The sequence below is a fragment of the Rattus norvegicus genome, chromosome 16 (genome assembly GCF_021556685.1).
Source record: "Rattus norvegicus strain SHRSP/BbbUtx chromosome 16, alternate assembly SHRSP_T2T, whole genome shotgun sequence".
Lineage (NCBI taxonomy): Eukaryota > Metazoa > Chordata > Mammalia > Rodentia > Muridae > Rattus > Rattus norvegicus.
Genome location: NC_141549.1, coordinates 6,498,834 through 6,521,348, shown reverse-complemented (window position 1 = coordinate 6,521,348; position 22,515 = coordinate 6,498,834). Strand labels below are relative to the sequence as shown.

Genomic DNA, 22,515 nt, shown 5'->3' with positions numbered 1-22,515 from the left:
GCCCTTCATTTTCTATTTCATGGGGCAGGGTGTCTTTTTCTGCAGCCCAGGCTGGCCTGGAACTCACTGTAGCCTAGGCTGGTGTTAAACTTTCTAGGCTAGCCTCAGTGCTAAAATGACAGCTATGAGCCACCATTCTTTTTTTTTTTTTTTTGTTTTGTTTTTTTGTTTTTTTTTTTCGGAGCTGGGGACTGAACCCAGGGCCTTGCGCTTCCTAGGCAAGTGCTTTACCACTGAGCTAGATCCCCAACCCCTGAGCCACCATTCTTATAGTTAAATTTACTTTCTTAACCTAGAGTTACTATGAATATTATTTTTTTCTTAGATATTGGTGTTAGTACCTTTTTGTTTATAGGACTCAGTTTGTATGATACTAGAATGTAAGAAGCCATCATCCTAACTAAAAATAATGGCTTCCCAACAGTGACTGCCCTCTCTGTCTAGCTTGGAATAAAAGATAACTTTTGTGGTAGAAGTGTGGGAGCATCTTGTACCCAGTCACTCAGCTGACCTAGCTATGTGCATCTGGCCTTGTGGGGTACATGTGTTCACGTGTATACACACACACACACACACACACAGAGACACGCCTATTGACCATACCTTCCTCTATGATGATACTCTCTACTGATATTGTTACCTGCTCCCATTCTTACAGGCCAGAAAAATCAATTATAAAAATCAATTATAAATATTTTTCCTCTGGGCCACACCAGTCATTTTACACTAGATATCTGGATTCTCTTCAACAAACTTTTGAAAGATTCACTTTATGCATATGAGTGTTTTTCCTGAATGTATGTATGTGCACCACCTGCATGCCTGGTGCCCATGGAGGTCAGAAGTGAGAAGGAGCCCCTAGAACCAGAGTTACCAACGTGGATTCTGGGAGCTAACCTAGGCCCTGAAGAACAGCAACAAGTACTCTTAACCTGAGCCATCTCTCCAGCCCCTTAAACAAAATTGTAACTTTAAAATAGTTTACAGGAAAAATGTGGAAAAAAGCATGGCTAAGTCTCACATATGCAAACCCAGAGCCTACAACAAATAAACCAATACTGGGAGGCTGGAGAGATGGCTCAGAGGTTAAGAGCACTGACTGCTCTTCCAGAGGTCCTGAGTTCAATTCCCACAACCACACGGTGGCTCACAACCATCTGTAATGGGATCGGATGCCCTCTTCTGGTGTACAAGCATACATGCAGACAGAACACTTGTGCATAAAGAAGTGCAAAAATATAAAAATAAAGACTGATGCATAGTGAACCTCTGAAGAGGCCGCGCGTCGCCGAGCTTTTCTTCAGTTTTCCTGTATTCTGCTTTTGTTTGTATCCAGGATACTACATAGCACCAAGTCATTTGTTTTTGATTTGGTTTTCCTTTTAAAGACAGGTTCTCACTATGTTGCCCTGGATGGTCTGGAACTCGATGATGTAAGCCAGGCTGGTCTAAAATTTATCAAAGCCCACCTCCCTCGGCCTCCAGTGCTGGGACTAAAGGCAGGTGCTGCCACACCCAGCCACATTGAGTGACTTTTAGGTTTCTCCTGAAAGTGACAGTTTTTTCTGTGACAGTGTTGTGGAGTACTAATTGGGTATTTTGTGTAGTGTCCCCTAAACAGGATTTATCTAATAGCTTTCATCATGATCAGACGATGGTTCTGACCTCTGGAGAGCACAGAGGTTCAGTCCATTTCATTATATGAAGTCCCATGCTGTCAGCACAACCGAAGGCTGCCCTTGTGCATGCAGCCTGCAAGGTGTGGAGGACTTAAGCACCCTCTGGGAGAATGAAATTCACACAGATTACCTACCTTCCCCCACTTGTTTATTGGCTCATTTGTACTGTTTATATATTTTCTGCATATATGTATTTTATTGTGATAGTCACTGTTTTTCAAACCTCCCCCCTCTTCTGCCATTGCTGGTGTTCATGCAGACCCTTGAGCCCTACAGGTTTGCAGCAAGAACCTCTTCTGCAAGTGGGTTTTCTAGGCCCACTTCACTGACTCACCCACCCTTTCTCCTCCTGCCAGTTACCACATAGCCTGTGGTAGCTTTTGCCTAGGGCTGTCATCCGTGGACTTTTTGCAAACCTCCCATGGCACCTCACCCACAGGCATTCCAACTTGTCCTTCTCTGAACAGGTGGGCCTTAGGTCCTCAGTGTGGAGAGCCCTGACTTTCATCCTCAGCCTGTTGAATGTCATGGCCACCTCTTCGTCACTGGGGTCTCACTTCTGGTCTCTACTGGTGCTCCTGTCAGTTCTACAATGGTAGGTCTGTCTCTACTGCTGGATTGGAAGCCCCTTGCAGTCTGAGACCTGCTCTGTTAGCTTTTCTCCTTGCTTGCCCAGAATTACACTGGCATTCAGAGGCAGTTTGCTGTCCAGTCTCACTGGGTTCCTGATCATGCTGTTCTGCTACTGCACACCAGAGGGCAGTGTTAGCAGGTTGAGGAAGGTGACTGTGAAAAGCTTGTGGGTTGAGGACTACACAGCTTTAATGCTCTACACTTGTTCTGAACACATTAATTCTAGTTCGTTCACAAGGTGTGTTTATGTTAGGCTTAGAGGTGAGCATCAGAAGTAACGAACACTGCTACTCAGGTCACATTTTTAAACAAGACTGCCTATAAAAGCCCCTCTAGCCTCAAAAGTGGCCTTCCCAACCCTGGTGCGGCACCCCACCCCCACCAACTGGTGACTCCCACTCCCAAGGGACTTCGAAATGGCTCTATTGCTCTTCTGCATGTCTTCCTACTTCACATGCGTGCACATACGTGCCAACACAGAACGGCACACGCCCTCACACAGCCACCAGAGTCCGTCCGTGGTTGATGCTCCAAAGCTCCAGCCTCTGTGGACAAAGAAGCTGCGAAAAGCATCTCTACTGGCCCTGGCCCCGGGACAGTGTCAACGTCCCCACCCTTGCCCCTCGTTCCATGCCGACGGAAGGGGAGCTGCAGCACCATGGAGGCCACCAGATGAAAGAAGACTCTGCAGTAACCAAGCAAGGAAACCCCATTTTAAAGGATCAGAGGTCAGGAGGCGCAGAGTGGGAACAAGGCCTCACAGTGCCTCCCCCCTTGACCCTGGCTTCTTGACCCTAGCCTGCCCACATGCCTGATAAACAGGAAGGCCACCGCGCCATCAGTGTCCATCGGTCTAAGTGCATCTGAACCCTGTCTGGGCCTTCAAAGGCATCCCCAGGCATCAGGGTCGGACTAGAAGGGCCGGCACCCGCAGAAAGCATTTCCCCATTGTGTTCCATTCCCTGGGAATGGTGAATTTGTAAACAGGCTCTTCCATTTAGACAAATCCTGCCCTGATTTTGTGCTACGGTGTTGGTTTGTTTTTTTTTTTCTCCCCCGAACAATGCCCTTTCCATTCGGGCCAGCCGTTCACACTATTGTCCAAGACCCTTGGACTACAGGAAACAGCGCCAGATTCTTATCAGCTGAGGCGGGTGGAGGTGGTGTGGACAATGACAGCATGTCCACAAAGCAGGCTGCCACTCTGAATGTCATTCTTCTCTATCTGTATCTGAGAGCAGAGTGGCCTTGGGTTCCCAACAGGACAGTCTGGACCTCACATGCTCCTATTGGAAGATAGACACCTGGATTCTGCCCCGGGACTTTCTTTTATTAACCTTCATGGGGTCACAGTTCTCTGATGGCCCTGGTTGTTCCTCTCTGCCCACGGGAAACATATCGTTGTTGGATTAGAAACTTTGAGCCTGTTCCTCCCTGTGTTCCCCATCAGCAGAGCTCCTGGGAATAGGCGATCAGCTGGCTGCTGGAGGCCTGTGGCTGGAGATCCCAGCATCCCTTTCAAGCCTCCCTGGAGACCTTGCAGCAGTTCTTACTCCTGACAGAGAATGACCGAGGAACTAGAAATTTCCTTAATGAAACTGCAGCGCAGAAAGTGAAAGGCTTCATTGTGTGGAAGAAGGGGCACCAAGGGGAACGGGCTGGGCAGTGGGAAGCAGGCACCAGGCCACTGCTGCCTACTTCCTCTCCCGTCTACAGAGAAGTAGGCGAGTCCGGAAAAGGAGCCAGGGTGGGACCCCAACAGTCCCCAAGCTTCTTATCAGATACCGCGTCCAAACCTGGCCCTGTCTGCCCCTTTCCCTCCAAGTCTGTAGTCTTAGAAAAACAAGGAGATTAATTTTGGGTGTGTGTTGAAGCTTCTCTTTCCACCCCCTTCAGCCCAGGACACAAGTGAGCGCAAGCTGGCTCCTTATTGCAGATGGAAATTAGACTGTTTCCGAGTTACCCCCTCTCCAGTTTTAAGAAAAGGGTGCTACACAGAGGAGCCTCCATTATTGGGCTGACACATGAGCTGATCTTCCGGGGCCTAAGTGGAGCCAGGCTGATGGCACAGCCTGAAAGGAGACCATCTCCTGGTAGCCGCTACATGCTCACTCCTCAAGATTCTTGGGTGTCTGGGACCTGACCCAAGCATGGCTAAATGAAAGAGAAGCCAACTGAGAGAGCAAAAGAGTCTGTTCGCTCTAGTTCTGACACGTTCCCTGCCATCCCTGAGAAACTGGTCACCCCCAACTTCCGGAAGAGCCGGAAGAGGCGGAGGAGGCAGACTAAGAGTGGGAGAACGGAAGCCAGGGCAGCAAAGACCCCAGACTCAAGCGTTCCAATGCCAGAGGGTTTACAGCTCCGCCCCCAGGGTAGAAGGTTCTACCTTGGTGAAGGAAGTGGAGACGGACATCTGGGAGTCAGGGCCTCTAGTGCTTACAAATGTGGGAGGTGAGGATTAACAAATTAACCTCGTGTGGAAAGGAAAGGAGTTAATCTAATCAGCACTCTTCCAGTATGCGCTCTCGCCCGAAGAGAAAACAACGGGCACAGTGGGTGGAGCCCAGTGAGACGCCATCTCCACAGGGCAGAGAGCTCCATGGGGCAGCCATGGGCACACAAACCCTCGAAGAGCGGGAGGTCCTGGAAGGTTTCCTGGGATTAGCAATTCTCAGGATGAGAACTCAGCAACACTCCACCAGTCTCTTTGTCCAAGCCTCTTTTCAGCTCCTGAAGTGGGAAATCCTGAACCAGGGATCCAGATACCAGGGGAAGTGTGAGACAAGAGGAAGAAGCTGCAGGACCAAGATAGAAAAAAGGAGAAAACACGGAGGCCGGAAACTGGCCTTGAGCTGCCCAGTGCGAGGGAAGGGAAGGACTTGGGGAGCAGAGGCTGTGAGGAGATGTGGGGGTCACACCTATACTCTTTGCTGGGCCACTGCCAGATACAGGCAGTGGTGATGTCCCCCAGTCAGTGGTGGCTTGGGCTAGGGCAATGGAACTTCAGGCTCAGTCAAGCCTAGGTGTCTGTGGAGGGGCCCATTTACTGCCTGCTTAATCTCCCAAGGGACTTATCCAAGCTAGATGCCCCGGGCTAGCTTCCTGGAGAGGGAGGCTGCTGTCCCTCTGTCTTTGAAATGTTCCTGTAGGTTTTTCCATCTTCACCTAGTTATCAGTGTAGTCTATGCTTTGGGCAGCATGTCGCTGGGGATCATGGTCAGAAGGCGTTCTGAGTGTGCCCAGGAGCTCGCTCTCAAGCCTTTCCCTCCTCCCCAGAAGTTGTAGCCTAGCCCGGGCATGGGCACGATCTTAGTGGCCTTGATATCTGTTAGTATATGGCTTGGGAAGAAGGCAGCCACAGGCTAAGGCGCGGTTACAAATGCCGAGGGTTGTGACAAAGGAGCAGAGCTGCCTGCGTGCCTGTCTGCCCTCTGCCAGCTTCTCCTGCCCCCACAAAATCCTTCCAAAGGTCCAAGAAAGTCAGCTTTAAAAGCCTACAGAACAGGATTTTGCTCGTGTATTAAGCAATCTTTGCTTTCCGGGCAAAACCCTCAAACCCCTTCCGCTGCCTCACATCTCCCCGCGTGACCATTTCCGGGAACACACAGCAGTCTTCCTTCCTCCCTAGCCGGTGTCCATCAGTATAGTACAAAGGCACACAGATACAATCGTGAGATGATTGAGTGATATAAATAGCTCTTCATTCCTTTCTTCATAGGCTCTGCTTTGCTCGTCAGAACTCAAGGGTAACATGACAATAAAAATATCAATAGCAATTTCAGTAAGTACGCTTGGGAGACTGAGAAGCCGAAAGGCCCATTTCAAACAGTAACACAGATACAACTCACACAGGTGGACGTTTTTCAGGGTGCTCGCAGTACAGTACCATGGGGAAGGTGGTAGTCGGCAAGAGCTATCCTCTGTTCCCAAGTATGGGGATCTATTGTTTAGGACACTGAGTTCCTTCTCCCTGTTTCCCAGGGCTACTTCCCTAGAGGACCTTGCCCAGAGCTTGTCAAACCTAGATTTAGTCCAAATGCCACTAGGGGCTGGGTTGCCACCTTCTGTCTTCTCAGGGTCTCCTCCACCCCTTTCTTCTCTGTCCCACCAACCCTTCTCCGGCTTTTACCCACTCCTCTCCCCTTCTTTTATCCCCCAGTATCCCAAGGGACCACACCCACAAACAGAAGGAATCTGGGTTTGGGCAGGTAGATTTCAGGGCTTCTGTTTGTCGGATAAGCAGTGTGGAGTAAGGGTGCGAATTCAGCTCTCAGCACCCTGGGGGTGCCAGGGTAGTGAAAATAAACCCAAGGTCCTTGGGTTCGAACATCAGTACAGCAAAAAGTTCTATCTTGCTTTTTCATACCCCCACCCCCACCCTGCCTCCACCCTTCCCCCCACCCCTTTTCAAAGCAGGGAGCTCAAACATGCCCTCTTGTCCGCCTTGTGCGTCACTAACTTCTTCACCCTCAGGCTGGGAATAGCTTTCATTTAATTGTCCTCCTCCCCCTCTCTGCTCCAAGCTGCAGAAACTATCGGTGGCAAAATTCCTCCTCCCTAGGCCCAGGCCAGATGAGCTCTTGTCACTCATCCCCAACCCCATCCCCCAAAGCAGCAGGATTTACCATACCAGCTTTCTTCTTCCTGTTCTCCCACAGAGAGAGCCGGGCTCTAACTCAGTGGTGGAGCATTTATCTAGCATTCAGGAGACCCTCGATTCAATCCCAAGTACCACAAAAAAACATGGGGGTCTTATAAATGAACCCTCATGACCCCCTCAATAGAGACTGAAGGGTTGGAAATAGTTGGCATGCCCAGTGGCTCCTGAACCAACTGCTGTCACTTTGATCCTTGATGACACCTGCCCATGGAGCCACAGACCCACCTGTCTCTAGTTCCTTGTGGCTCTAGACAAAGCCCAGGATGCTGATCCTGATCACTGGCTGCAGTTCTCAGAGTGTCCATCCATTCCTAACCTCCCAGGCCTGAGCGTGCCCGCCTCGCCCTCAGAAAGGTAGCCCATGCTTCCCACTCCTACCCTCCAGCTGCCTTCTTCCTCTCTTTGGTCCACAGAACCTTCCCCTGATCCTCAGGAAGTGGCTCTGATGGTGACGTGTGGGCACCCCGGCAAGCCTGGTCTGATAATTTAGGACCTGGGAAAAGGGTATCGTACTGTAAGACAATCTTTCCGGTTTAAAAAGGGGGCGAGGCCCAGGCCACCTCCAGGTTCCAGCAAGTCTTGCCTCTGTGAGTATGAGACGGTAGTGGGCGGACACAAGGAATCAAAGATTCCAAAGCATGAAGGCAGGTAACCAGCGCGACCCCACCTCCGCAGCGCCTCCCACCTTCTCTCACACCTCTGTTGGGGCAAGAGTTTCTTAACGGGTACTACCTTAGGAATCTACTTTCCCCTCCTCTGACGGACTCCCAATATACCCCCTCAGAGCCACCCGTACACCCACTCAGAGGGTCACTCAGAATGGCCATTGTTTGGCATGCTGGGAAAAACCCACCCAACTTGCCTCTGGGCACAACCGGAAATGTGCTCCGGAAGCCACACCATCTCTGAGAACAAATAGCGTGCCCCTTGGGACTACAAGTGGTCTGGAGGTGCCAGTTCCAGCCTGGGACTGAGAACACAGAGAAGGGCCGGGAGTAGGCTGAGATGCAAGGCCCCTCCCACCAGCCCCTGGTCTTTCCTGTAGGTGGTAGAGATTTTCTCTAAGAGGTAATCAGGCGTCCTGGACTCCTTTTCCTAGCCGGGTGGGAGAGAGAGGTTGTTGAGTCTCCCAGCCCAGTCCGACCACCCCCACCTCAGCCATCTTCTATGTGGCTTCTACCTCCCGGGGGGTCCGATTGTGCTCAGCCTGCACCCGGCTCTTCATCTTCCTGCCCAGCTCTAGCCCCGCCCAGCTCTTGCCCTTCGCCTGCTTTCCCTTTCCGCGGAAGGAGCCCGAGCGCTCCCCGACACCCCTGCACCACACACGTTCGCAGTACTCATCCACGCGGGGCAGGTTGGCGAAACCAGTGAGCTGAAGGATGTCCTTATACCAAGTCTTGGGTGAGGCAGAAGCCACACTTCGCCAGGCTGAGGGCTCCTCCAGCCTTGGCTCCCGAAGGAACAGGCTGTCCAGCTGCACAGCCGCAATCACCTCCAGGGCAAAACGAACCACGGTCTGGGAGAAGCCGTGCTCCAGAGTGGTACAGGTGTAGTTCCCTGCATCAAGGCGGCTGAGCCTTCGGAACAGAAGCCCCTGGTCCGTCTGCACAACTCGCTCATCTGTCTTCACCTGTAGGGGGAGTAGGAGGGTACAAGAGACATAAGCAAGGATTTGGGGAGGACGTTCACCTGGTTTTCTTTCCTCTGCTTTTCCACGGTTATGATTCTCGGGGTCCAAGCTCTGCCCCTCCCCCCTTGCCTATTCCCTCTTTCCCACCGTGAGCCTAACCAGTTGACAGAATCTCAGACAGACCATGAGCAGGCAGGCAGGCCTCACCTTTCTGCCCAGGAGGGCAAGGAACTATGAAGAAGGTTTTCCTACGAGTGAATGAATGGCTGTGTATCCCAGGTCAGAGCCCTAAGACTTTCAGGGAAGTCTGCACAGGCACCCAGGGAGCTGAGGAGTTAGGTTCCTGTCTATAAGGTTTTACTCTGAACTAAAGAAAACACACACACACACACACACACACACACACACACACACACACACACACACACAGAGTCATGCTGGGCCTTCCCTGTCTTGGCCTGTCCTGTTCACTCCTCCTCAGTGTGAGGCCCACAGCCCAGGCCTGGGGTGGGCTAAGTGCCCACTCGAGTGTGGGAGGCAAGAGCTGGCTCTGAGCCCAAGACTCTGCTGCTAACCCTGCCTGTGCATCAGAGCGCAGAGGGTGAACCGCCTGGGTGGTTAGCATTGTGTAACCTCATCTTATTGCTCTCCCTACTCCAGGGAGTCTCCTCAGTGCTCAGCCCTACAGCTGGTCCCAGACTGGCCTCCCCTGGCTCCTGAGCTGGAGGACGAGCCCCTCCTGTAACCAAACCCCTCCTTCTCCCCCTCCCCATGGGAAAGCAGTTCCAGACTGCTCTGCCCATGTTTGGCCTCAAGCCCTAGACTGAAGCCATCTTAGGGGTTGACAAACCTTCCCAGTCAGGGGGAAGAGAGGACTTGGGCAGACAACTTGCTTCTGAGAAAAGAAGCAGGAGGCTAAGAATGGAAGGAAGGTAGTGGTCAGGGGCCAGGCTTGAGGCAGAGAAGAATTAGGAAACTCTGGGGAAGAGATCCCTTCAAAGCTGAGCACATGCATTAGCATGAGAACTTCCAGAACAACTTAGTCCCCATTCCCTCTCCTCAACCTGCAGCACCCTGTCACAGACTAGGGAGGCTGGGGCTACACGTAGCCTAGGCACTCCTAGAAGCAGAAATGGGGGCAGCTCCTCATAGGTACCCAAGGGTATAATCCACATTTTTCCTAGGAAGATCTTGGCTAGCTCACTCCAGAGTCCCTTTCTAGAACTTAAGGTTTGGGGTTGAGGGAGAAAAGTGGGTCTCCAGACGAGGTCTCCACTCACCTGGTCAGCCCCCTTATCCCCTGGCCTTTGTAAGAACCAGCGCACTGCAGCCTGGGGAGACTTGGGCCGGCACTCAAGGAAGGTACTGTTGTGCTCTGTGCCAAAGACTCTGGTCACCAGTCCCGAGGCTTCTGTAGAGAGGACCAGGCTGGATCAGCTTGGGAACTAGAGGACCCAGACTCTGAGGGCCACAGACTAACTCCCACAGGATACCTGTGTGGTGAAGACTCAGGTGACATCACCCTAAGACTCCAAATGTAGCTGTACATAGGGAAACTGGGGACTTAATACAACAGGACCTCTCCAAGACCATGCTTCCCAGGGATGGAGCCCAGTCCAAAGGGTGACCCACATCCAGGGGGCCCACCACTCACTGTCTTGGCTCTGGCCCTGGCCCAGACACTGCACAGCAGGATTGCCATGTCGGATGTCCTGTCGTCGGAACCTGCGCTTGCCCGAGCTGGGGCGGTAGCGGGCACAGGAAGTGCCGTCCCAAGCACAGTATGGGTCCCGGGCCAGGCAGCACTCAGCGCAGGCACTGCCATAAGTCTCACACTGGTGCAGCTGCAGCCGGGCCACGCCCAGTGGAGAGCCCACATACAGCGTTTGCTGGGGGAAGGAAATGCAAGCAGAGGCCCAGTGAGCTGGGCTTCGCCAACAGGCTCTCAACCCCCAGGCTTCCCTGAGACCCATCAGTTTCCAGAAGGGCTTTCAGAACGTCTTGAACTCGTTCCCAAGTGTAGAGATGCTGAGTGCACTCCAGAGCCTACTCTAGGCTGCGAGTAGGTGGGGTGAAGCTGGGTCTTCTCTATACAGGACTTCTTCAGGCCTTCTCTCCTGTCAACCTCTGCCTAAGGGATTCTGTGTGACTGGCCTCTCGCTTTAGAGTTGTACCTTGCAGGCCTGTCTAGCCTTTTGACCCTGTCATACGAAGCTGCCATCTGCAAAGGTCACGTGTGAGTAACCAAGTAACCAAAAACAAGTTAGAAAAAAAAATACCGCATGTTTTAAGTAAGTTTATGATTTTGTGTTGGGCTACAGGCATGGCTGTCCTCAGCTGCATGTGGCCATGGGCTATAAAGAGGGCATGTCTAATAATCCCAGCTGTGGACCAGTGAGATGGCTCGGTAGAAAAAGGTGCTGGCCACCTAACCTGACGATCTAAGTTTGCCCCCTCTGCCCTCTGTGGTAAAAGGAGAGAACTGGGCTCCTACAAATTGTTCTCTGATCTCTAGCCTCCATTTGTCACAAGAACTCTCAGGGTCCTGTAGGCTTGTTGCCTTGCTCACTGCAACTTGGGCTCGGCAGGGCTTTACCAAAGTAAATAAAATAATGTTTTAAGAAGTTTAAAAAAGTTGGGATTTGTGCCCAGAGGCTAGGGGTGATGGTTCAAACAAGTGCTTCAGCACAAAGACCAGAGCTCAGTCCTCAGAACCTGTATGTAAAAAAGCAGGATATTGAGGTCCCACTTGCAATTCCAGCCTGGGGAAGCAGACACAGGCTTTAGGGCTTGCTGGCCACTCACCCTAACATGATTGGCAAACTCTAGGCCAATGATGACTCTGTCTCAAAAAGATGAGTAGCACCTGGGAGGTCCTCTGGCCTACACACACATATGCACACACTCACGAACACACAAACATTCACAGACACACACACACAGGCACACACATACACAGGCACACACACACAGGCACACACACAGGCACACACACAGGCGTACACACACAGGTACACACACACACTGGCTCACACACAAGTACACATACAGACACACAGGCACACACACACACAGACACACACACACAGGCGCACGCGCGCGCGCGCGCACACACACACACACACACACACACACACACACACACACACACACAGGCAATAGGCCCAGCTCTCAGCAGAGTTCACAGCAAGTTTAGGAGAAAGGATACAGGCTGGCCTTACCCTTTTGACAGAGATCTCCATCTCAGTGATGGGTGTTGGTACCTAGAGAAGGAATGGGGTCTTAGGATGGGTGGGTGAAGGCTATGCATAGCTTCCCTGCTTTCACCACTGCCCAAGCCCTGGGTAGGAGCCGTTCGCCCCTCGCCTGATCACTGTACCTCCTGGCAGCAGAGACTACACAGGCTTTGGAAAAGGTGATGCATCCCATAACCTCAGCCCTGGAGCAGCTGAGGCGGGAAGATGGAGGGTCTAATGGCACGCCATTTTCTCTAGGAAGCTTCAGTCTAAGCTAAGCTATAGAGAGACATGGTCTCAAAAGCACAAACACATGCTGGGCGTGGTAGACGGCCATTAATCCCACCACTCAGAACGCAGAGGCAGGTGGATTTCCATGAGTTTGAGTCCAGTTTAGTCAACATGGTCTACACCAGGCCAGCCAAGGATATAGAGCAAGAGCTTGTCTCAAAAAGGGGGGGTGGGGTGGGGAGTGTTTACCAGACACCCAGGAAGGTACCCTCATCCTGGCTGGCTTCCAAGAGGGAGGCTTGGCACAGAGTTCCACTGTCTCCCCCCACAGTGTTTGTTCCCCAGCCACGAATCAGCTGTCCTAAATCATTAACCTCATGTCCAGAGGCAAAATAGCCCCTAAACACAGACGATCCCTGTCCATGATATGGGGTGGGGGGAGACTTGGAGTCTCAGCCACTTCGCACTGCAACTTGAGACTGACAAGGCTTCGTCAAAGGTGCCCACCTTGACTATCCCTCCCCAGAGAGCACCAGGCACCTTCAGTCCACAGCCTACTACTCCAGCTCTCCCAGTAATTAATTCGGTAGCATCCTGGAGCCTGGCCAGCAGTACCTACCATATTTCGAGCCTCTCCCCTGGGTTCTCTCTCCTGGAGCTCACCCCAGGCCCAGGGGTGGGAGGCGGAGTCATTTATTAACCCCTGCTTACCTTAAACACCTGGAGCTCCTCCAGAACCACCTCTTCCGGTTCGGGTAAGCCACTACCCTGGAGAGCGATGATTTTGAGCACAGAACCTGAATCTGGAGCAGAGGAACAAAGGTTAGTGAGACAAGAAGAAGCTAGCTACCCTCTGCCCACAAACCCGGCTACCTCCGTTCAGCCCTCTTACCAGTCCCTAGGAAGATGACATCGTAGGTCCCATCCTCAGCCTCCACTCTGTCCACCACGATCTGGCACAGTTGCTGAGCCAGGTGAGTTTTGACCAGGACGGGGCGGCCACGCCGAGGCCTCACAGGCTGGAACATGAGCGGGTGGCCTCGGACAAACTGCAGCACCTCATCTGGGTAGTCCTTGGTGCTGCCAAAGGGTCGGCCGGGCTGTGCGGTCATCTTGCTGGGACACTGGGTGGCAGCAGAGGGAACATTTGAAGTCCCCAGGATGGCACTATCCGGGCCTCTTTCCACCTCCAAGGGGTCAAGCACACAGCAGAGACTCCTCCCGAACCCTCTGGAGGTCCAGCCCAGTACTGCCAAGTTTCTATGTGTTTCTATGCAGGGGCCCCCCGTTACCTACTTAGGCCTCTATTGCCTGACCCCAAGCACCTACTTACCACACCAGGCCGGGGGAAGGGCACCTTGCCCCCATAGGGTCCCCACTGATGTTGAGGGCCATCTCGGTGAGCGAAGGGCCCGTTGAAGACCTCCCAGATGTCTACCATGTGGTACACACAGACAGCAAAGCCCCGGAACACAGCACTGCCAAAGGCAGACAGGGACAGTCAGGCTAGGCCCTGGTGGTTGGGGGAAGGGGGTCGCAAGCCGCCTTCATAGGTGATGAGGAAGGTGACACTGGCTGCTGAAAACCAAGACTGCCTCACAGGACACAGAGGCGGAGACAGAACAGAGATGGAGATCGGAAATCAAGGAGACCGAATCAAGGAGAAGGTCCGCCGAAGGTCAGCGGGATAAGAGTAGAGGCTCAGCAGAAAAATCACCCTGGTACAGAGACCCTGCTGGGGTAGCAGGGTACTGGGGAGCACGTATGCCCACCTGACAGTGCTGAACAGCGCATACACCTCGAGGTTCTTCCCTGCCTTTGGCCACAGCAGGAACACATCCTCTGGGACACAGAAAAGACATAGATATCATAGATAGCCACTGCCCATGAACTGATTTACCAGCTCTGAGCCCTCCCCATCCCAGATCCTAGGCCCTCGTGGCCATTCCCTTACCCAGCTGGTCAAAGTGAGTCTCAGCCCCGCCAGGGCCAGGCACAGAGCATACCAGCCTGGCCTTGAGGAACGTGCTCCATTTATTCACCAGCACCCGCTGGCCACCAGCATCATTCTGGGGATGGAGGGTGGAGTCAGCTTTATGACTCGTGACATTGGCCCTGCCTCCTGTCCCTCTACCCTCAACCACAAAGAGAGGGATGTATGTTAGCGCTGTATCCTTGCCTCAGTTTCTCTACTGTGAAGGGACAGTCTAGGGAAGAGGTCACAACAGGGGTCTTGAACTCTCACCACCCCACCACAGCTCTCACCACACAGACTCGACCCACGCGGCTGACGGTGACATGACCTGGGCCACCATCTGGTGAAGGGACAGTCTCAGAGAAGAAGAAGTACACTTTGTCATCATCCCGGTCGGAGTTATCTGGGATCCGAGCAGCCATCACAAACCGGGGATCTGAGAAGGTCACAGGGTAATGATGTGACAGGGGAAGCCACAGGCCTCCCCCCACCCCAGGACCTGGAGCAGTGGCCCGTCCGTCTTGGCCCACATTTCATCTATCTTCTCTCTTCCCAGGTAGAAGGATGGGTCCCAAGCAGCCTCACCCTCAGGGAGCCTCACCATGTAGGAGGCTCTGGTCAGAGTCAGAACGCAGGGCTGGTCGGGGACCCCCACTCCGGAAAATCATGGCCTCACGTCCGAGGAAATCAGCAGTGAGGCCCGTGTACAGCTCCCCACCTAGAAGGGGCCAGAGTCAGGAGAGAGGGCCAGGCTTAGCAACCAGCGCCATCCCTACCCGGAACTAAGGATCAACTCCTACGCTCCTGGCACTCTGGCTTGGTATCACCCACCTACAAAGGTACTGGCGAAGGGACGGCTGGGCTCGTGTGGGCAACGCCCCCTTCCATTTTCGATGCTGCTAGGATCCAAGTGGAGCACATGCTAGATAGAGGGGAGAGGGTACGTACGGGGTCACCTCTGAAAGAAGCAGAGCCTCGGGCAGTAATCTTTGCGTGCGACTGGAGCGTAGGGTTGGGGGTTGGGGGAAGAGATCCTCATCCACAGCCTCTCTGATGGGGTCAGCACCCCAGCACAAAGGCGCCTTTCAAGCCCCTTCCCCCTCTGCCCTACCCTGGCTCAATGGGAAGTGTTCAGACAGCGGGGAGGAAATGTCACAGCTTCCCAACTTCTCATGGGGCCAGACCCAGGCTCACCTCCCCCCGATGCCCCACTGTGATGAAGGTGCAGATGGGCTGGAAGGCGCCAGTGCCGCAGGCCAGCAGATGGGTCCGGTTGTGGGGTTGTAAGACCCGCACGAAGTTGGCACACTCGGTCTGTAGGGGAAGAAATGGGTGCGTGAGGGTGAGCCTTGGGTTCTAAGGCTTCTGCCTTAGCTCTGCTTCGTGTCAGTTCTGAGAACACGGTGAGGGTCACATTCTCTCCAGATGTCCTGAAAGACAGTGCCTGCTCCAAATCCTCCCAGCAGAGGCACCAGGGGAGTGGCTGCAGACCATTGTGAGAACCGGCGGGAGGGTGATCCTTGGAACAATACTCACCAAAGGGTCTTTTCCCTTTCGGACACATTCCACCTTCTGTCCGGGCTGCGGCGGCCACAAGACCTGAAACACAGCCAGCAAGCAATCTCAACGTCCTTAAACTCATGGTCTCAAGTCTCGCCATCTGTTCTCCACCTGAAAGTGCCTACTTTCACCACCTTAGTCCGGCTCACCTCCCGGGGATCTGGCCATGCCTGATCCAGTCTCAGAGAGTAAAGGGCATCTCGGCCTCCCAGAAAGAGGCGGTCCCGATACTCATCCAGGTACATGACTTGGAGGTCTAGGGAGCCCCGTGGACCCAGAAAGATGACAGAGCGGTTGGTAGTCAGGAGATCTAGCAGAGAACAAAGGAAGAGAATCAGGGTCTGCCACTGAGCCTACGTCCCCAGCAAGGAAGTGGGAACGAGGATCCCAGCTATGCATGCACTCACCACACATGTGCATCTGGAAAATGTTGTCATCCACACCGTTGCTACAGGGCTTTTGGGACGTGGTTTTGGGGGCAAGTGGTGTCAGTATCTCTCAGTTCCCACCCAACCCTGTCCAGTTTGCTTTCATTCTTTTTTTAAAAAAGAGATTTATTTAATTACTTTATGTGAGTATCCGCATGTACACCTGCATGCCAGAAGAGGGCATCAGATCCCATTACAGATGGTTGTGAGCCACCATGTGGTTGCTGGGAATTGAACTCAGGACCTCTGGAAGAGCAGTCAGTGCTCTTGACCACTGAGTCATCTCTCTAGTTTGTTGTTGTTGTTGTTGTTGTTTTGTTTTGTTTTATTTTGTTGTTTTAGTGGTTCTGGAGATTAAACTTAGGGCCACCCTCCATCATGCTGACGTCAAGCATTCTGCCACAATGCCACATCCTAACGGCCCCCTGTCCTCCATTCTTCAGACCTTTGGTCTTTCAGCTGACCACTTCCCAGTCTCCTAAGTGCTTGGATCCTTGTATCCCAGTGTCTTTGCTAAGTGCCCAGGGAAAACAGCCTTGCTGACAGAAATTGTGTCAGAGAGCCTGGTGAAGAGTTAGGAGAGCCAGGAAGAGGTGGAAGAATGTGGACTGGATCCACCGGGAAGGGGGTTGTGGGGGGGATCGGGAACACTCCTCAGCAGAGGGCACACCAAGACACAGGGCAGACCAGGCAGAGCCTAACAGAACTCCAGTCTCAGATTTGTGGACAAATGACATTCTCCCTTGTACACAGTGCCCTATTGCCTGCCCCCAAAGATGGAGGAATCAAGAGCCCCAAGACTTTCAATATAGTTCCTTGGGTCCGCTTGGGGAGGTGGAAGCGAGGCCTCAGCAAAGGACTGGCAGAGTTGTCCAGAAGAGGCTGCCTGCCACCCTTGGGAAGGTCCAGAGTAACCCTCTGTCCAGAACTCCTCAGGCACTCCACTCCATCCCCAAACACACTGGTGGCCTCTTCAGGATGCCCTGCTTGTTTGACATAGACTCTGAGACTTCCCTCTCAGAGGCCATTCCTAGTAGCCTGATTGCCCCTCAAAGCCACAGCTTCCAGAACAAAGGGTCCTCCACCCCATGGTCTCCACAGCAAGCTCGTGCCATCCCCTGTCTAACTGAGGTTCCCCAGGAAAGATGGTTGTTCTCCCCCAAGAAGAATCTGCAGGGCTGGAGAGATAAAGGCACTTTATCAGTGGGTAAAGGCACCTGTCAAACCTGACAACCCGAGGACCATCCCCAGAGCCTCACATGGTAGAGAGAACCAGTTCCTACGAGTTGTCTTCTGACCCGTACACATATACAGCATGCACTGTGGCACATGGGCGCCTAGGCTAAACACTCTTGCATCCTCTCTCTCTCAAATAGATACATGTGACATAGTTTTGAAGAAGAATCTATAATTAAATCTTATTCTAAATTGTCTCATGGACCATCAAAAAAGGCAGAACCACACACCTAGGTTAGAACAAAGGATCACCTCTACACACACACACACATACACAGAGAGAGAGGGAGAGAGAGAGAGAGAGAGACGGGGGGAGAGAGAGAGAGAGAGGCAGGCAGACAGACAGACATAGAGATAGAGAGGCAAACAGACAGAGATACAGACATAAAGATAGAGACAGAGACATAGAGATAGAGAGACAGAGACAGAGAGAGATACAGACATAGAAAGAGAGACAGAGACACACAGACATACAGACATAGAGAGACAGAGAGAGGGAGACTGGCAGAGGAAAGCTGAGACTATAGATGGAAAGGCATAATCAAGTAAATGTAGATGATAAGTCAGGGCAGGGCTGCAAGAGGTGGGAGAGGCTCCTCCCTTCCCTGTGGCTCAGGACCAGAGAGACAGACTTCCATCCACTCCCTTGATATCTGCCCAGTCCCTCCGTCCCCCTTCCTTCTCTGTGCCCGTCCCTACGGACAGCTCTCAGGGTTTCCATCTCCCTCCCTCCCTCCCTTCGTAGCAGCCTCCTCAGTTTCCCCCTTGTATCAGTCTCCCACTTTGGCCATGGCTCCCAGGATGTGTCTGCCTTTCCTGCCCACAGTCATCCCCAGCCACAGTCAGGGTCTGACTAGGAAACCTTCTTCTAGGGATATGCAGGGTCTGACTTTACCCATGCTGCTGCTGGCTGACTAAGGGATGTCCTAGAGCCCCGAACATTCACAGACATTCATTCACAACACACACACACACACACACACACACACACACACACACACACACACACACACACACGGCAAGCGCTGACCAGTACCTCTGTAGGAGAGCCGCAGACGAGGCACACTGGTGCTGGGACCAGGGTTCGGGCTGCCCATGTGGAACAGAAGGCTCCCCAGGAGGCAGCAGATGGCCCAAGCGGAGCAGCGGGCCATGCTGGGGGGAAAGATGAGCTGCCCTCTGATCCTGCTGCTGGGTGTAGTTTGCGCTGCTGCCACCAGGCTAGCCACTTATAAGGCAGTGGCTCCACCCAATGCTGGGCGGGAAGGAGGGAGAGGAAGAGCGAGCGCTCCAAGCCTGCCATCTACCTGCAGTTTCTCCAGCTACCTCAGCTGCCCCACTCAATGCCCTGCAGCAAACTGACCTGCTCCCCTCTTGGAAGACTCTCACCCAGCTGAGGTAGGGACAGCTTGAATGACATACGCTCACAAATGCAAGTACCTAGGCTCCAGCAAAGGGAAGGAATAGCCTGAAAAAGAGGTCAGGAATCAGGTGGGGGTCTGGCTTCGTTCCCTGCCTCTCCAGAGACATCCCCATCACTAGCCCTGAGCTAGCCAGGTATCCTTGACCTGGCTACCAAGCTCTCCACTGTGCCTAACCTGCTTTGGTTAGAGTATCCATTTCGACTTCATCCTGGTAGGGCTTAAGGTCTAGCTATACTTCCTAGGTCTGGCACTGGTAGGACATGAATGCCTAAGGCAATGGTTCTCAACCTGTGGGTCACGACCCCTTTAAGGATCAAATGAACTTTCCACAGGAGTCACCTAAGACCATCTGAAAACACGGTTATGTACATTGCAGTTTGTAACGTTAACAAAAGGGCAGTTATGAAGTAGCAATGAAAGTGATTTCATGGGCTGGAGAGATGGCTCAGCGGTTAAGAGCACTGACTGCTCTTCCAGAGGTCCTGAGTTCAAATCCCAGCAACCACATGGTGGCTCACAACCATCTGTAACAGGGTCTGATGCCCTCTTCTGGTGTGTCTGAAGACAGCTACAGTGTACTCACACACATAATATAAATAAATCTTAAAAAAAAAAGAAAGAAAGAAAGTGATTTCATGGGCTGGAGAGATGGCTCAACGGTTAAGAGCACCCGACTGGGGGCCGGGGATTTAGCTCAGTGGTAGAGCGCTTACCTAGGAAGCGCAAGGCCCTGGGTTCGGTCCCCAGCTCCGAAAAAAAGAACCAAAAAAAAAAAAAAAAAAGAGCACCCGACTGCTCTTCCAGAGGTCCTGAGTTCAAATCCCAGCAACCACATGGTGGCTCACAACCATCTGTAAAGAGATCCGATGCCCTCTTCTGGTGCGTCTGAAGACAGCTACAGTGTACTCATATATAATAAATGAATAAATCTTTTTTAATCTTTTTTTTTTTTTTTTTTGGTTTTTTTTTTTTTTTTTTTTTTTTTTTTTTTTTTTTTTTTTCGGAGCTGGGGACCGAACCCAGGGCCTTGCGCTTCCTAGGTAAGCGCTCTACCACTGAGCTAAATCCCCAGCCCCATAAATCTTTTTTAAAAAAAAGAAAGTAAAAGTGATTTCATGGATGGGGATCACCACATGAGGAACTGTATTGAAGGGTCGCAGAGTTAGGAACGTAAGAACCACTGACTTAAGGTCTCCTCCCCAGGCTCCACAGCCCCTCTCTGAGGGTACCAGGCTCTCTCTCAGCTCAGCAGGCTTGCTCTGAGGTAAGGGACAGGGTTTATTCCATGTTTAGAAGAGCTTCCATTGTCTTGCTTCCTTCAGGCCCCAGTGCATTAGATACCCAGGGGCCAGAGCACAACGGGTCAGTGGTGAGTTCTTCCCAAGCCCATGGGCTCTACATACTATGGTTCTGCCAGAAATCACTGTTCTGCCCTAAACTCCGGTGTAGAGTGCATACAAAGGAGCCAAGGGGGAGATGCACCGAGGAACCGAATCTGGGTAAGTGGGAACCCCCAAACCCTCATGTCAGAGCAGTGAGTGGACCTGCTGCCCCCACCTCTCACCTCACCCTGCCCTGAACCCTCCTTTCAGAACCCATGGCCTTCAAAGTTAGAGGTCCCAGGATTCTGGAAACGCCTGTAGGGTGGGCCAGATGGAATGGCCTGAGACCTCAGAAGGTGGGCACCAAGATGTTCACCGTCGGCCTTCCAGAGAGAGTCACGACTCAGGTCACAGAAGGCTGAGAACAGACTCAGATCAACCGTCGGACCCTCTTTTGCTTCTGGACTTTCTGGAGGGCTAGAGTCCTGGGATCCTACCTCCTCTCCCTATCTCTTCTCTAGAAAGAAAACAGATAAGCCCCTGCATGAGAAGGACCTGTGGCTTGCATCTGCCCTCCCAGTTCTCCTGGACTCTAGAATGTTAATATGGTGGGGGTTTCTTACTTGGAAGCAGATCAGGGGCTGCTCAGAGACACCAGTGACTGGCCCCATCCCACCTCTGCCTGTAAGTCTGCTGTAGAGCCCTAAGCAATGGCCTTTATTTCCCGGATCTGCCTTCTCCTCCTGAGGCAAGGACCAGCCATCCTGGATACGAACTACAAACTGAAGAACAGGGGTGGTTCTGTCCTGGGACCTCAGCAGGGTGGAGACATTCTGCCTCCGGCTCCCTGGGGAAACACCGTGTTACCTAGCCCAGGCTGAAGCCTTATGTCTTGCTTGAGATTGAGCTGAACAATCAGCCCTTCAGGCAGCACCCAAATTGAGGGTGTGAGCAGGAGACCAAACCAGTCCTCGGTTCACCGCCCTTGGGGTCTCTACTCAGCCAGACCTTCAGCTGTGGCTGCAGGGAGGGCTGTGTCTACCCGGATAGGCATGTGGAGGGGTAGGCAGACTACTTCACATCACAGAAAGAAGCCTGGCAACCCAACTGGTGTGTGGACCCAGTCAGATTTCTCACTCTTCCACACCCCTCTCCATCCCTCCCTTCCTCTTCTCTTCCTCCGTTTCCCAGTCTAGAGAACAGAAGAGAGGGCTTTCCTAAAGGACCCTTCCCACCAGCTGCACATGGCACACCTCCGTGAGCCTAGCACAGACAGCCCACGCCACCTAATGGACAAAGCTGGAACTTCATGACAGAGCAAAGGCCAATGTATCTTTGTGCAGAAAACATCTCCTGAGGGATCCAGCAGTCATCTAGGCACCACGATACAACCACACAGATGCAATGAAAGATGCTCTGGCGGTTTCTTCTAATGGGAAAAACCAAAGGAGGCTTAATGGAGAAAGCGCTATCAGGGCAAAGGAAAACACAGCTCTGTAGTGGGGAGGACAGAATTAGGTGATGCACACAAGTGACGTGGCCTTAGCTTAGGGGAGCTGGGGCTCCCTGGGTTGATTCATACGTGACGTGACGTGTATATTCCTACAGCAGGTGGATAACACAGGGCTGTATAGCCCAGCCCATTCCTGGGTAGAATTCTGAGGCAATAATGTCCGGAAGGATGGACTCCCCTTCTGTCCAACCCACACGGCCTTCTATAGACTTCCCTTCAGCACATGGGCCATGATCTCCTTCATCTCTCCCAGAACTGTTCCCACCTCCGGCAGCTGAGGAGGAGAGAGCCAGGGTGGGCTCTAATGCTTCTTCTGGGCAATTCTCACTTCTAAACCCCAGGTGCACGGCTACTTGGGGCAGTACTAGGCAAAGAGGCAGCCGTAGCAGGCTCAGCCATCCTCCTCCCACCACAGTGGGCTTGACTCTGTTCCCTTCCCATCAGCGCTCACGCCTATCACCCTCTGTCTCCCCACACATACCTCAGCCAGGCCTTCCTCTGCGTTCCACCATGGACCCTCAATACCCACACCCACACTGCCGTCTGTACCACAGTCTTATGTTCATCGAGGTCACTTGCCTACCCTGGCCCCCACTGCATCCAGCCTCACCCTCCTTGCCTAGTTTAAATCATGGGCCTGGTTTAAATCTATGACCCAGCCTTGTAGACAATGGGGACTGAGCTGCCCTGCTTCTTTGTCACCCATGAGTGACAGGTTGTTCTCATTAGCATCAGACAGTCATTGCCCAGACACCCCTGTTCTTCCCTCAGCCCCTGCCCCTTCCTCTCTGCCCCTGCCCCTTCCTCTGGCTTTTGGCTGCTGTCTACACCATTCACCACCTCCACAGTTTCTTCTGCTCCTTTTCTTCGTGTCCCTCCACTCTGACTTTCATCCCACTGCTCCCTGGGACCCTCCCACGCGGATAGCTAAGGCCTAGAGGGAGGGGAGAGGGAGGACTCCAATTCTAAGACCTGGAGCTGTCAGCTG

The 22,515-nt window shown here is 52.8% G+C and overlaps 1 protein-coding gene across 1 annotated transcript; it reads right to left on the bottom strand.

Moving 5' to 3' along the window:
• Window positions 1–6,891: 6,891 nt before the first annotated feature.
• Window positions 6,892–18,459, bottom strand: Sema3g (semaphorin 3G). Its single transcript, NM_001100882.1, is given in 16 exon segments — window positions 6,892–8,602; window positions 9,883–10,013; window positions 10,257–10,491; window positions 11,824–11,865; window positions 12,781–12,872; window positions 12,962–13,193; window positions 13,403–13,547; window positions 13,842–13,911; window positions 14,024–14,138; window positions 14,335–14,480; window positions 14,646–14,762; window positions 14,876–14,966; window positions 15,239–15,358; window positions 15,581–15,643; window positions 15,754–15,914; window positions 18,305–18,459. Coding segments are annotated over 16 exon segments (2,343 nt in total). The 5' UTR covers window positions 18,423–18,459; the 3' UTR covers window positions 6,892–8,137.
• Between the last annotated feature and the right edge of the window lie 4,056 nt (window positions 18,460–22,515).